Source organism: Pneumocystis murina (genome assembly GCF_000349005.2).
Source record: "Pneumocystis murina B123 chromosome Unknown supercont1.4, whole genome shotgun sequence".
NCBI lineage: Eukaryota > Fungi > Ascomycota > Pneumocystomycetes > Pneumocystales > Pneumocystaceae > Pneumocystis > Pneumocystis murina.
The window spans coordinates 259,063-272,079 of record NW_017802362.1 but is presented as its reverse complement, the minus strand read 5'-3'; the positions used below and the strand labels follow the sequence as shown (position 1 = coordinate 272,079).

At 25.9% G+C, this 13,017-nt stretch overlaps 5 protein-coding genes across 5 annotated transcripts; 3 read left to right on the top strand and 2 right to left on the bottom strand.

The window, feature by feature from the left end:
• Positions 1-15: 15 nt before the first annotated feature.
• Positions 16-3,211, bottom strand: PNEG_03596 (hypothetical protein; the record flags this gene model as incomplete). Its single annotated transcript, XM_007875409.1, has 13 exons — positions 3,180-3,211; positions 3,088-3,127; positions 3,003-3,035; positions 2,408-2,949; positions 2,243-2,361; positions 2,110-2,201; positions 1,874-2,066; positions 1,666-1,829; positions 1,372-1,623; positions 1,085-1,328; positions 522-1,042; positions 135-477; positions 16-89 (listed from the first exon to the last, which is right to left on the bottom strand). Exons 1-13 carry the CDS (start codon positions 3,197-3,199, stop codon positions 16-18), a joined length of 2,637 nt encoding a protein of 878 aa, XP_007873600.1. The 5' UTR covers positions 3,200-3,211.
• Positions 3,129-5,886, top strand: PNEG_01504 (glutamate-tRNA ligase). The gene is made up of 10 exons (XM_007875253.1): positions 3,129-3,348; positions 3,410-3,906; positions 3,951-4,071; positions 4,118-4,215; positions 4,259-4,417; positions 4,458-4,559; positions 4,603-4,955; positions 5,001-5,195; positions 5,243-5,399; positions 5,440-5,886. The coding sequence occupies exons 1-10, from the start codon at positions 3,288-3,290 to the stop codon at positions 5,875-5,877; spliced, it is 2,181 nt and encodes a 726-aa protein (XP_007873444.1). The 5' UTR covers positions 3,129-3,287; the 3' UTR covers positions 5,878-5,886.
• An 88-nt stretch (positions 5,887-5,974) lies between these two features.
• Positions 5,975-6,552, top strand: PNEG_01503 (ribosomal protein L19; the record flags this gene model as incomplete). Its single annotated transcript, XM_007875252.1, has 3 exons — positions 5,975-5,982; positions 6,013-6,029; positions 6,077-6,552. 3 exons carry the CDS (start codon positions 5,975-5,977, stop codon positions 6,550-6,552), a joined length of 501 nt encoding a protein of 166 aa, XP_007873443.1.
• PNEG_01502 (hypothetical protein) lies at positions 6,496-7,807 on the bottom strand. The gene is made up of 6 exons (XM_007875251.1): positions 7,322-7,807; positions 7,216-7,277; positions 7,043-7,174; positions 6,932-6,996; positions 6,640-6,885; positions 6,496-6,596 (listed from the first exon to the last, which is right to left on the bottom strand). The coding sequence occupies exons 1-6, from the start codon at positions 7,768-7,770 to the stop codon at positions 6,576-6,578; spliced, it is 975 nt and encodes a 324-aa protein (XP_007873442.1). The 5' UTR covers positions 7,771-7,807; the 3' UTR covers positions 6,496-6,575.
• Positions 7,808-10,065: 2,258 nt separating this feature from the next.
• Positions 10,066-13,012, top strand: PNEG_01501 (NAD+ synthetase). Its single transcript, XM_007875250.1, has 17 exons — positions 10,066-10,173; positions 10,219-10,335; positions 10,385-10,401; positions 10,447-10,546; positions 10,587-10,782; positions 10,827-10,915; positions 10,958-11,075; positions 11,117-11,248; positions 11,297-11,505; positions 11,545-11,696; positions 11,739-11,826; positions 11,873-12,098; positions 12,142-12,248; positions 12,289-12,322; positions 12,368-12,532; positions 12,576-12,704; positions 12,750-13,012. The coding sequence occupies exons 1-17, from the start codon at positions 10,145-10,147 to the stop codon at positions 12,960-12,962; spliced, it is 2,121 nt and encodes a 706-aa protein (XP_007873441.1). The 5' UTR covers positions 10,066-10,144; the 3' UTR covers positions 12,963-13,012.
• Positions 13,013-13,017: the final 5 nt, after the last annotated feature.

The following is a 13,017-nucleotide window of genomic DNA, read 5'->3' as shown; positions in this document are numbered from 1 at the left end:
GTCGCTTTGTTACTTTTACAATTTTTTAGTATAAAAATTGAGATTTCCAACTTTGTCAATTACAGATTTTGCTACGGCATCAACAGCACCTATAAAGATTTAATAATAGAATTAGATAAAAGATTAGAAAATACCTTTAGGACTTAATAGTGATGGAGAATGTTTTGTTTCTTGAATTCTAAATAATTTAATAGATGTACCTGTCCATATACCAATAGCACCAGTAGAAAATTTAGTCTCAGCTACATAGATATGTCCCCATAATAGGCCTTCGACTGTAGTTAAAGTATGATCATTACGAATAAAAGGGATAGGCTCTGTATCAGTTATATCAAAATCAATGCTTAATGAAGATAAAGCTTCTAAAATAATATTAGGATTTGGAGTTGAAAATGCTATATCATTTATTTTTGGTTTTAGTTGTTTTATTATAGTAAGTATTGTATCGAGTTCAAGGGAAGAATGCCATGATTTTACCTAAAATATTATAAGAAAAGAAATAAATCAAAGAAATAGATTACCCAGTCCTCTGTTGGTATGAATTTTTTTTTCGTTTTCAAGATATTTTTGGATGCATAAGTATTAAAATGAAATGGATCAGTCTCAGTATAATCTGAAGGGGAATTTAGCCGTTCAGGTAATTTTCCTCTAGCTTTTTCAGAAATAAAAGAATTGTTTATTTTATGAAACTCAGAAGCAGAAGTTGATGTTCCTATTAATGATAAAGATGATTTTCCTTTCGATAATTTATCATTTACGATAGTATTTTCTGAATTTTCCTCTTCATTATTTAACTCCTCATTTTCAATAATAGAAGAAGAGTTATCATTTTGAAAAGGTGTTTCAGGCATTTGTATTTTTTCTGAAAAATATGTATTATCTTTATGGAATTTTTTGGTATCATTTTTAAGATTATTTAATTCATTTTTTTTAAATTCAGAATCCTTTCCAAGCTCCATGAGTGCTTTTTCTAAAGTAAAATTCTTTAATAATTCAAACCTTTCTGAAGATCTTAATATTGCATATATTAAATGCAGATTTTCTAGAAAAGCATTAGATTCCTAAAGAAAATATCCATATATACTTTTCATTTGGTGTTCAATTATTCTATTAAATACTTCCAGGAGATTTCCTAATAAAATATGATTATTTTCACTAGCTAATAAAAAATTAAAAGAAGAAAAAGAGTAAAATAACTGCATTAATTTTGTGCATGAAAGAATTGACAAATTCTGAGCATATGGCGCAATATTTATCAAAATAGAAAGCATATAAGGTAACAAAGAGTTTAAAGCACCTTTGCTTGTCATAATAAGCATATAAATTGACTATAGATGTCAATAAAGTAAAATAAAAATAGAAGAATTGTACAATAATAATAAAGTCCATATAATTATCTTTAGAAATTATTTTTATGTTTATGGGAAGAATCTTGTAATGTTCAAAAGTTGTATTTAACTTTTTGCAAAAACTTGGTTTTGTAGACAATGTTTGTAAAATTGAAATACAAATCCGTATAAGTCCAAATTTTGATAATTCTTTCCTGTAGTTTACTGAATAACATAATAATAATACTAAATAATCCAAAGAATTTTTGTCATCAATTAAATATTCTTTAAAACTCTATATATTGTAAGTTAAATTTTAAAAATAAGTAAAAAATGCATTATTTATCTGAAAAACTTTCCAAAGTAATATTATTACTTCAGGAGAATATTTCATAGGCTTTTCAATAGTAGGAAAATAGGAATCATTATGAAGGAATTGGGTTAAAATCCTGTTAATTCCGTTATAAAGAAATTCTATATCATCTTTATGATGAAGTTTCCCTAAGATTCATTAAATATTCTATCAAACTTGGAAAAAAATATACCAAAATACATGCAATATTTATTTACAGGAATTTCGCTAGTCTGACTTTTTTCAATATCAAGTAATGAAGGAATTTGATAGTCAAGAAAAATCAAGAGAATTTGAAGACAGTAAGAAACAAGTAATTGTTTAGAATCTAATGAAATTATATGATTGTAAAATATTTGCCACTTTGCAGGGTTATAGTTTATGACCTATTAATATTAAATTATATGAAATAATTAAAAACAGAAATACTGTATTTAAAAGAGAACATAAAAAAGTAAGAATAAATCTTTTATCCGGATTTGTGACCAAATAAATAATATATAAATTAGGTTTTTGTTTGTCTAGTTTCTTTAGTTTTTTCATTATAAATATGAAAAATTACTTGGATAGAAGTAAATTGATTTTGAAATAATTGAAAGAATACATCTCAATACTTCTATTCTATTTAATTCATATTCTGTTGTTGCTTTTGTCGATGTTATGCAACCAATACCTGGTTCCCTATACATATAAGATATTTGCAATTTATAAACAAAAAAATTTATACCAAACAGAGTATGATATCTTCCGAATGACATTTTCTTTTGCTGAAATCGTAAAACCCGCAAAAAAAAGCATGTCATTAAGTGTATCTAGCAATTCTTCGGCAAGTGGTTTCAAAATCTCATATTCTGGATCATTTTCTTTTTCATATATATCATTTACAATAATTTTCGTATATTTAAGATGTGATTTAAAATCAATTTCATCTTTAGAAAGATTTGACTCTTCTAGCGTTAAATTTGAATTTTTATAGTATTTAAATTTTTTTTTTCGGCATCTATAATTCCAAAAAGTTTCGTTTTCCCATTCTTCCATACTTTCTTTCTCATAAATAAAAGGCATAACTCTCGTTATAATACGAAGACAATTTAACGCTTCTTTCATCTTTTCTGGCTTGTCAATTTCATCCTTAATAAAAACAAGCTTTGAAGCCACAACATAAACTAATGTCCTTATATTTGTTTCCGAGTAATCTCGAATACGTATGATATCTTGTGTTGAAAAAAGTGTAAAAACATCTTTTACTGACTCTGGGAGCGTCCAAAACTATTTAATAATAAATATATTTATAATATCTTTTATTTTATTAGTAAAATAACCTGTCTCCAATATTCATTGTCCACTGAAATACTCTAAATACCCTTAATATATACAAAAAAATAAAAACACATTTTTAATATATACTTCCTCAAAAAGACGAAAAATTCCACGCCGGAAAAGAAATCTATATTTAACTTAGAATTTTCTATTGATATAATATAATTTTAATTGATTACTTTGACTCTTGAGCTCCCATTCAAAAAAAAATAAATTTATGGTAGTTTTGGAGGTAATTTCTTAAGATTCATCGAGCTTTAGATTGGTTTCGAATCACGTCAAAAATAATGTTAAAAGAAAAATCACCAATATTACATCTTTCAATCCAAAAAACACCTGTACCATATGGTTTGTATAGCTAATTTTATTATGAATCTTTTCTTCCCGTCTTTATTAACTTTATTTTTAGGTATTTTTCTTGTTACATTATGGATCAATCAAGAATCTCAGTCAATTGATATAAATTATGTTAATGATCTCTACATTAATGAAGACAATAAGGAAGAGGGTTTATCTTTTCAAAAATGTATGGATGATTGCTATATATATGGAACAATTCCTATTTTAAAGGAACTTTTAAGATATTTGAAGGAACCTCTAAAAAATGAGGAAAGTATTGTTAAATGGGCAGAATATTCTATGGAAAAGATTAATATATTAACTTTTAATGATATGGATTCTGTTTTTTTGTATTTGAATGATTTCTTGTTGGAAAAAAAGGCATTGATAGATGATCGAATAACGTTGGCAGATTGGATTGTATGGGGTGCTTTACGAGGAAATGTTTATGCTCAAGGGATTATTAAGAAAAATATATATCCATGTCTTAATAGATGGTATCGGATGGTTGAATCGGATACATTTGTTTCTCGAGCAGTTCAATTGTTGTTGAAAGAAATAACTAGTGTATTGTTTTTATTATGGCTTTATGGATATTTATAATTTAATAGAGAAAATCTCGTTCAAAAGGAAAAAACCCTACTGCGAATTATGATATTGGACTTCAAGACGCAATTGAAGGAAAAGTCGTTACACGATTTCCTCCAGAACCGAGTGGATATATGCATATTGGTATTATAAGATGATTGTTTGCATTTTATTATTGATATAACAATAGGACATGCAAAAGCTGCAATTCTTAATGAATACTTTGCTAAAAAATATAAAGGAAAACTTATTGTACGTTTTGATGATACGAATCCGAGTAAAGAAAAGGTAATTCATTTTTTAAGAATGTTTTTTTTAATGAATTTTAAAGGGGGAATTTCAAGAAGCAATATTAAAAGATCTTGACTCACTAGGAATCAAAGCAGACCAAGTATCGTTTTCATCTGATTATTTTGATAAAACATATGATTTTTGTGTGCAAATGATTAAAGATGGGAATGCATATGCAGATGATACTGATAAAGAAACAGTAAATGCAAGGAAATTTTGTATTTTTCTAATATTTTCAGATGCGTGCAGAAAGAATGCAAGGTATAGAAAGCAAAAGACGGCAGAGAAGTATAGAAGAAAATCTAGAAATATTTTCTCAAATGAGAAAAGCTACTGAAATAGTATGAAATATATATTTACTTTACATCATTTCTTATATATAAGGGGCTATTAAATTGTATTCGTGCAAAAATATCTGTGAATAGCCTAAATAAAGCTTTAAGAGATCCTGTTATTTATCGATGTAATACAACCCCTCATCACAAGACTGGAACTATTTGGAAAGTTTATCCAACATATGACTTTTGTTGTCCTATTGTCGATAGTATTGAAGGTGTAACCCATGCTTTAAGAACAAATGAGTATAAGGATAGAAATGCTCAATATCAATGGATGATTAAAACTCTTAATCTTCGAAAAGTTCATATATGGGAGTTTAGTAGGATTAATTTTGTCCGTACATTGCTTAGTAAAAGGAAGTTACAGCAGTTTGTGGATGATAAGAGAGTTTCGGGATGGTATGTTTTCATAAAATATATAGAAAATCTTTATAAGTGAATTAGGGATGATCCAAGAATGCCAACAATTCTTGGAATTAGACGTAGAGGAATGACAATTGATGCTCTGAAACAATTTATAATTTCTCAAGGACCATCAAAAAATGTTCTTAATTTAGATTGGTCAAGTATTTGGGCTATTAATAAAAAAATAATTGATCCTATTGCGCCTCGTTATACAGCTATAAATTCAGATAATCTGTGAGTATTTCTGAACGTATATATTTATTGATCCTTATATAATATAGTGTAAAAGTTTTCATAATTAATGGACCAAGCACTGTACATATAGAAGAAAGACCTAAACACAAAAAAAATCCTCAAGTTGGTATGAAAAAAGTAGCGTTCTATAAAAATATCATACTTGATCAAGAAGATGCGTTAACATTTAAAGATAATGAAGAGGTAATATCTGTTTTTATAATTTTTTTATTTAAGCAATTAGATTACACTCATGGATTGGGGAAATGCTATTATAAAAAAAATAATTAAAAATGATTTTGGTATTATTGATTCAATAGAGATGGAACTCCATTTAGAAGGTGATTTTAAGGCAACAGAAAAAAAAATTACATGGCTAGCTGATCTTCCTAATCTTATCGATGTTCAATCTGTTGATTTTGATTATTTAATTTTGAAAGATAAATTAGAAGAAGGAGACCGTCTTGAAGATTTTTTAACTCCTTGTACTGAGTTTCATTCAAAAATAAAAGTTGATGAAAATTTTTTAAATCTTTCTAAATCAGATATTATTCAATTGGAAAGAAAGGGTTATTTTATATGCGATCAGCCTTGCAATAATGAAGGAAAGGGCCTTGTTCTATTTAAAGTTCCTGATGGAAAAGTTATTAATAAATATGGCGTCAAAAAAATAGAAAGTTAAGGTTTCATTATCGATTTAAATTTTTAAAAAATTGTTTTTCATAAGAATGAGTTATATTTATAAAAGTATTCTTGGATTCAAAACTTCAAAAAAAAATATGAGGGAGTTTTTTTTTTTCTTTTCTAAGTTTTATAGTTCTGTTACAAAAAAAGGTATTTTTTTCTATCTCATTTTCAGGACAGTATTTTAATAAAAAAAGGAAATAATCCTAAAAAAATACCTATTTATGAAGACTTACCAGTTCTTTTTAAAGGAGATGCGCTTAAAAAGGTTCAATTATCTCAGATTCAGATTTTAGATCCAACTGAAGAAAGAACTTTACTTTTTTCAAAAAAAAATTCAAATTCTGCTCGACCAGGGGATATTTTACAAGTTGAAACATATAATACACTCCCAAATAAATCAAATATATCAACATTTTCAGGATATTTAATTGCAGTTCATAGAAAAGGTATAGACACAAGTTTTCGTCTTCGAAACCATATTTTGAAAACAGGAGTGGAAATCAAGTTTAATCTTTATAGTCCGGCAATTAAAAGTATAAAAATATTATTGAAAAAAGCAATTGGAAGGGTTCGTAGGGCAAAATTGTATTATTTAAGGCAACTTAAACATAATCCTGGATCTGTGGAAAATTTATTAAGACAAAAAGAAAAGCAGTGCAAAATAGATTGAACTATGTATTATTCTTTACAATGTTAATATGTTGGAAGATTGTTCTATATAATTGTTAAAATGAAAAGGTGTATATAAATAGCTTACTAATGAGTATCGTTTATATAAATACCGGGAACTTGGTATATACTGTGTTCTGTTCCGAAATTCATCATTTGAAAGGCTTGTAGATGATGAATTTATGTTCATAAGAGTTGGTGATGATGATGATAATTCATTGTAAAATGGTGAAAGCTTTGAAGGATTTTTTGTTTCAGTATTTGGACAAGATGACTGAGAACTTCCATTATATGGAGTTACCTGTTGTGGGGAGGGACGTGGCGATTGTCTCGTCTAATCATTAGCTTTAATAATCAATATTAAAGAAAGGAAAATAAACCTGCGGAGAACTTTTCACATATCTTGGAGGAGTAATTGTGTTATTTAATGAAGAAGAAGGAAATACTACAAAAATTATGTTAGTTTTAATATCTTTCCTGAGAATTTCAACCATGAGGATCAAGTCCAAATAATTTCCTTTGTACTGGTGTTAATGAAAGATCTAAAAATGTATCTTTCGGCCTAACAAGCCTCAATGTTGCTTCGATAACATTATAAAGCAGAACAACGTGGATAAATATGTCTGATATCTGTTAAAATCCTCTAAAACAATTCGATCCTTACTAAAATATTTAAAATATACTTTTAAACTATTATATTCTTTTAAATATGTCTCAATAAACCTTCTAATTTTCCGTAAATCTTTATACAAAAATATATATTATCTTACTTCTTATTAAGATAGTTTTTCACCCATTGAATAATAATAATAGCTAATACATTGACAATTAATCTTTTGATTGTTTCTTCGCTAACTCCCACTCTTCTAACCCTTTTAAAAATAATATCTAATGAAGGATGCCTCCAAAATCCAATTGGAGGCTCTTGATTTGCTTTTCTTTGCATCTTTGAGCGAAAAAATAAATGAGGTGAATGCAAATTTGTTTCTGAAGCATATCTACTTATGTTTCTACCATCTGAAGAACAATATCTATAAATTTCTGACGATATTGGTGATTCATAATTCCTAATTTCTCCTGAATTTAATGAATTTCTTGATTTTTTTAATGAATTTATAGATTCTGGTGATTCATTATATAAATCTTGTGTAAATGATGAATTTGAGAACGGTGAATTAGACATAGATTTTCTTCTGCGTTCTTCATATAGAAAACTCATTTTTTATACTTAAAAGCCCTTAAAAACCTGAATATTTCTTTATTTTAAATATTCTTGCTGTTCTCTGTATTCGATAATTTACAGTATAAGTTAACGTCATTAAATTTGGTTAATATTGTTTAATAAAAAAAGAGGATAAATTGCGTCAATTGAGAGCTAATATTTAATAGAATCCTTTTTGTGCATACGTATTATTTATATTTCCCTTTTTTTCCGCAGATTTTAGCTGAATTTAGGGTATAATATAAGATTTTTTGTTTCTTAGAAGATATAAAAATTTCTGCGAAAAAAAGGATAATAATGACATATTTTGAGAGAATAACACGTTTTATTTATGAAGAGGTTTATTTTTTACTATGAATTGTCTTTAATTTATTTTTTTATCATTAATTATCAATATTTTGTTTTTTTCTTTTATTGAAGGGTCTCTGACATTTTTTTATATTTATTGGAATATTAGTCAGATTTTTTGTCTATTTATATGAAATAAGGATCATTTATTTATAAGAATAAAATTATTTTATTAAAATTGTTTTTTTTTGAAAAAAAAGCATTTAATTTTTTTAAAAAATGATATGAAGTTTTTGAAGATATTTTTGAAAAAGGAATGAATAAAGGTTAAAAATGAGTTATGTATTGTTTATATGTAAGTGAAATGGAAAAGGTTTATATTTATTGTTTAATATTTAATACTTATATTTTTAGTTTTTTATGGGTTTTCTTTTTTTATAAATAATATTATTCAAATACATTAAAGATATTTTATGATTTTTTCATTTGAAAAAATATTTTCTCAGTTTTTATTTAAATATAACAATGCTGTTATTTTTTTGCTAAATATATTAGAGAACTTTATTACAAATATTAGGTATGATTAATATTTCTTAATATTAAAATATTTTTAATAATAGATAGCAAAGCACTTTTCTTGATTAACTCTTGTGGTTATACCTTTATTAAATGAAATAGATATTTTCTTTTTTATGGGAATTATTTATAATGTTAATCCGGATTTGTTGATTATTTCTGAAGATATATTCTTATTAAACACTTTAAGTGCACTAAGAAAATCTATTGATGTTATTTTTGTTACAAAAAATGAGATTTATACACTGTCTAGAAGTAAAGATTTAGAAATAGAAATATAGAACAATATTTGTAATTTGAGTGATATATATTCTAGGGAAACAATCAATTTTATACAAAAAACTTCAAAAAGGAAGTAAATATATAAATAGGAATGTCTTATATCTGACTAGTTCATACTTGAATAATTTTTCTCTACTTATTCTTTATATTACTGTTGTAAATGGTATATAATTAGATTAAAAAAATAATTATTTAGGTTTAAATATTATTATTAAATTAATAATTGGAGCTGATTGATATTTATGATTTTATATGTTATGATTTATTACCATCAATACTTTTTGACGTAAGTTATTATATCATTATAGATTATATGATAATTTCTGTTTAGGTCATTTCGAAATTGTTAGATATTTAGCTAATATGCTTAAACTATATAAGGATTCTTTTATATTTAATTTATTATTTAAACGGCCTATATTTTCTTTAATGGAGAAACTCCTAAAAAGATTTCATTTATATATAAATTATTTAGAATGCCTTATAAATTAAGACTTCTATTTATAAATTATACGTCAGAGAATTTTAATGGTTTAGATTTATTAAAAATTCGAATTATCTAACTTGTATTGAGCATTAAAGTAGTTTCTTTTTTATTTTGTCATAGGAATTTTGGTCTTATTTCATTTACCAATTATTGAGATTATCCTCAGCAAGTTTATTTTGGTCCCTCCTCTACTTAGCAATTAAAATTGCTGATTCAAATATTTACAATGGACTTTAGTTAATTAATGGATAAGTATATTTTTCTATATTTATATTTTAAAATTAACAATATAAAGATATATATACAGGAGTTATCTGTTACTTTTAAAGACTTCTTTAAATTTGAATTTTTACTGGATTAATGGTATTCTTGGTCCTGATGAATATCTTATAATTAAATAATCTGCTACAGATTATAAAAATGCATATAACAAAATAAAAAATGGAAAAGTATTATTTTTTAATGTCACTTTATTTTTTGAAAATTAAAAAAACTGTTATATATTTTATTCTTTAAAGATGATTATTTTAAATTAGCAGGTTTTTCTATTTAATTTAATTATATAATACTTATTTTAATAGATTTAATCATGTTTTTATTATATTTTATCTACCGCTAAAACGATAGATTTATTGAATTTGATTTTTTTCAGGTATTTTTTTAGGGACTATATCTTATTTTTTATTTTTCGGTTTATACATCAATTTAATTATTAAGTTTTTATAAGATTTGGCTAAGATGAATCGGTTTATAACAGTTGCAGTATGGTAAATTGATAAGGTTATATTATTTCATTTAATATTTTATTATAGTTCACTGAATCAATGGGCATTAGATTTTGAAGGGAATTGTGATAGAATTATTAGAAGTATTATTGAAGCAAAAAAACATGGTGCTATTCTCCGTATTGGACCGGAACTTGAAATAACGTAATGATTTATATTTTAGCAATGTATTTTTTTCTTTTAACAATTATAGAGGCTATGGATGCTATGGTATTATTTTGTGAATGGTATATTTTTTTTTTATTTTTCTATTAGATCATTTTTTGGAAAATGATACGTATACACATTCATGGGAAATGTTATGTCGTATACTTTCTTCAAACGATACACAGGATATAATTATTGATATAGGAATGTGAGTTACTTTTATAGGTTGATTTTATTTTTAATAGAAGGCCTGTTATGCATCAAAATAAACGATATAATTGTCGTGTGATTCTTTATAACAAAAAGATTCTTCTAATTCGTCCAAAGTTATGGCTAGCAAATAATGGAAATTATAGAGAGATGAGATATTTTATCAATTGGCCTAAAAAGCGGTTTGTAGATGATTTTTATCTTCCTGAAATGGTTTTTTCTATTACTGGTCAAGTATATATTTTCATAATATAATTTTTTATTACTTACGGTTCAAGAAAACAGTTCCTATAGGTGATTCAATTATTTGTACACAAGATGTTTCTATAGGTTTTGAAATTTGTGAAGAACTATTTACTTCTTTAAGGTAATATATTATTATTGAGTTTAATAAGAAATTGATTTTTAGTCCTCACATTGATCTTTTTTTAACTGGTGTTGAGATAGTATGTAATTCTAGTGGAAGTCATTATGAGCCTGGGAAAAATTTTGAAAGAGTAAATCTTATTCAAGAAGCTACTTTAAAAGTATACAATTATGTCAATGTTTTTATTCTTACTTGATAAAGTCAGGAGGGATTTATTTATATGCAAACCAGCATGGTTGTGATGGTGATAGGTTATATTATGATGGATGTTCTATGATTATAGTAAATGGATCTGTTGTAGCACAAGGACCACAATTTTCTCTTAATGATTTGGTAGTATTTAAAGAATAGAAAATTAATAACTAATATATGTTCAATAAGGATGTTATATCAGCAACTATTGATTTGGAAGATGTTAGGAATTATAGAAATATTGTTTCCCAAGGTGTTCAAGCTTCAGATATTCTTTCTTATAATAAAATTTATTGTTCTATAACTTTGACAAAAAGTATATATGATTTAAATATCGAAAAAATAATTCCGAGTGTTCCAATAATTCCTAAATTTTATTCTCTGGAGGAAGAAATTGCGTAAGAATTTATATTTTTATATTTTAATTAACAGGTTAGTTTTGGTCACTCGTGTTGGCTATGGGATTATCTTAGAAAATCGAATAGTATCGGATTTTTTTTGGCATTAAGTGGAGGAATTGATAGTTGTGCTACCGCTCTCATTGTATATATTATGTGCAAAAAAGTTCTCGATTCTATAAAAGATAAAAGTTTTTAACATTATTTTGTTTATAATTATTTAACTATGCCAGATAATCATATTGTTGATGATCTTTTTAAAGTATTGAGGGGGTCTAAGGATAAGGATTGGATTCCAAAAACTCCAGAAGAATTTGTAAAGTAAAATCTAGTTTATTTTTATGTATTATTTAGATTATTATTTTAGGGAAATTTTATATACTTCTTATATGGCTACAGAAAATTCCAGTTTAGAAACAAGGCAGAGATCAAGACAGCTTTCTAGTGCAATTGGAAGCTATCATATTGATTTAAACATTGATAGTCTTGTTAAAGCAACACTACAAATATTTTCATGTGTTACAGGAAAACTGCCTAAATTTAGATTATATGGAGGATCGGATTGTGAAAATTTAGCTTTTCAAAATCTTCAGGTATCAATAATCCTTTTTTTTAAAAAAAATGATAGTTAATTAGGCCCGCCTCCGTATGGTTCTTAGTTATTTCTTTGCACAATTACTTCCATGGACAAGAGGAAGATCTGGATCTCTTATTGTTCTCGGATCTACGAACCTAGATGAATGGTAAGATGTCTCCAGTACAGGATTTTTTTAATTTCAAAAGCTTAAGGGGATATTTTACAAAATATGATTGTTCTGTTAGTATTATTTTTGGACTTATAACTAGACTGATTTAATATAAGAGCGCTGATATTAGTCTCATCGGTACTCTTTCTAAAACTGATATTAGGAGATTTATTAGATATGTTTGTGATAATTTTAAATTAATTTTACTTGAGGATTTTTTGACTGCTAAACCAACTGCTGAGCTCGAGCCTTTTTCTGAAAATTATATTCAGATAGATGAAGTATAAATCTAAATTTTATGATATTTCATTCTTAATTTTAAAGGTTGACATGGGTTTGACATATGATGAATTAGATATTTTTGGGAAACTTAGGAAAATTGATAAATGTGGACCATATAGTATGTTTATAAAACTCCTAAATAAATGGGGATGTAGTTTGTCACCTACAAAAGTAACTTCTATAAAATAAGGTTTTATTTTACTTATGAATTTAAAGATTGCCGAAAAAGTTAAATATTTTTGGTTTCATTATTCTTTTAATCGACATAAAATGACAACATTGACTCCAGCATGTCATGGAGGAGTATGTAGTTTAGATGATAACAGATATGATCTTAGGCCCTTTCTTTATAATACAAAATGGTCTTGGCAATTTAAACGTATAGATGATGAATTAAAAATATTAGAAACCGGAATTAAAAAGATGTGATTTTTCTAATTACTGATATTAATTATAAATAAACCCTATAGATATTGACACCAAA

Bases quoted from the DNA above. Each gene is read 5' to 3' on its own strand.
- PNEG_01504 (XM_007875253.1), top strand. From the start codon at position 3,288: ATGTTAAAAGAAAAATCACCAATATTACATCTTTCAATCCAAAAAACA. The intron at 3,349-3,409 runs GTTTGTATAGCT...CTTTATTTTTAG, and splicing joins AAAAACACCTGTACCATATG to GTATTTTTCTTGTTACATTA. The intron at 5,400-5,439 runs GTAATATCTGTT...TTAAGCAATTAG, and splicing joins CATTTAAAGATAATGAAGAG to ATTACACTCATGGATTGGGG.
- PNEG_01502 (XM_007875251.1), bottom strand. From the start codon at position 7,770: ATGAGTTTTCTATATGAAGAACGCAGAAGAAAATCTATGTCTAATTCA. The intron at 7,175-7,215 runs GTAAGGATCGAA...AACAGATATCAG, and splicing joins AGTATATTTTAAATATTTTA to ACATATTTATCCACGTTGTT. The intron at 6,997-7,042 runs GTTGAAATTCTC...TAATTTTTGTAG, and splicing joins ATTTGGACTTGATCCTCATG to TATTTCCTTCTTCTTCATTA.
- PNEG_01501 (XM_007875250.1), top strand. From the start codon at position 10,145: ATGAATCGGTTTATAACAGTTGCAGTATG. The intron at 11,076-11,116 runs GTATACAATTAT...TACTTGATAAAG, and splicing joins TTCAAGAAGCTACTTTAAAA to TCAGGAGGGATTTATTTATA. The intron at 11,697-11,738 runs GTTTTTAACATT...TAACTATGCCAG, and splicing joins CGATTCTATAAAAGATAAAA to ATAATCATATTGTTGATGAT.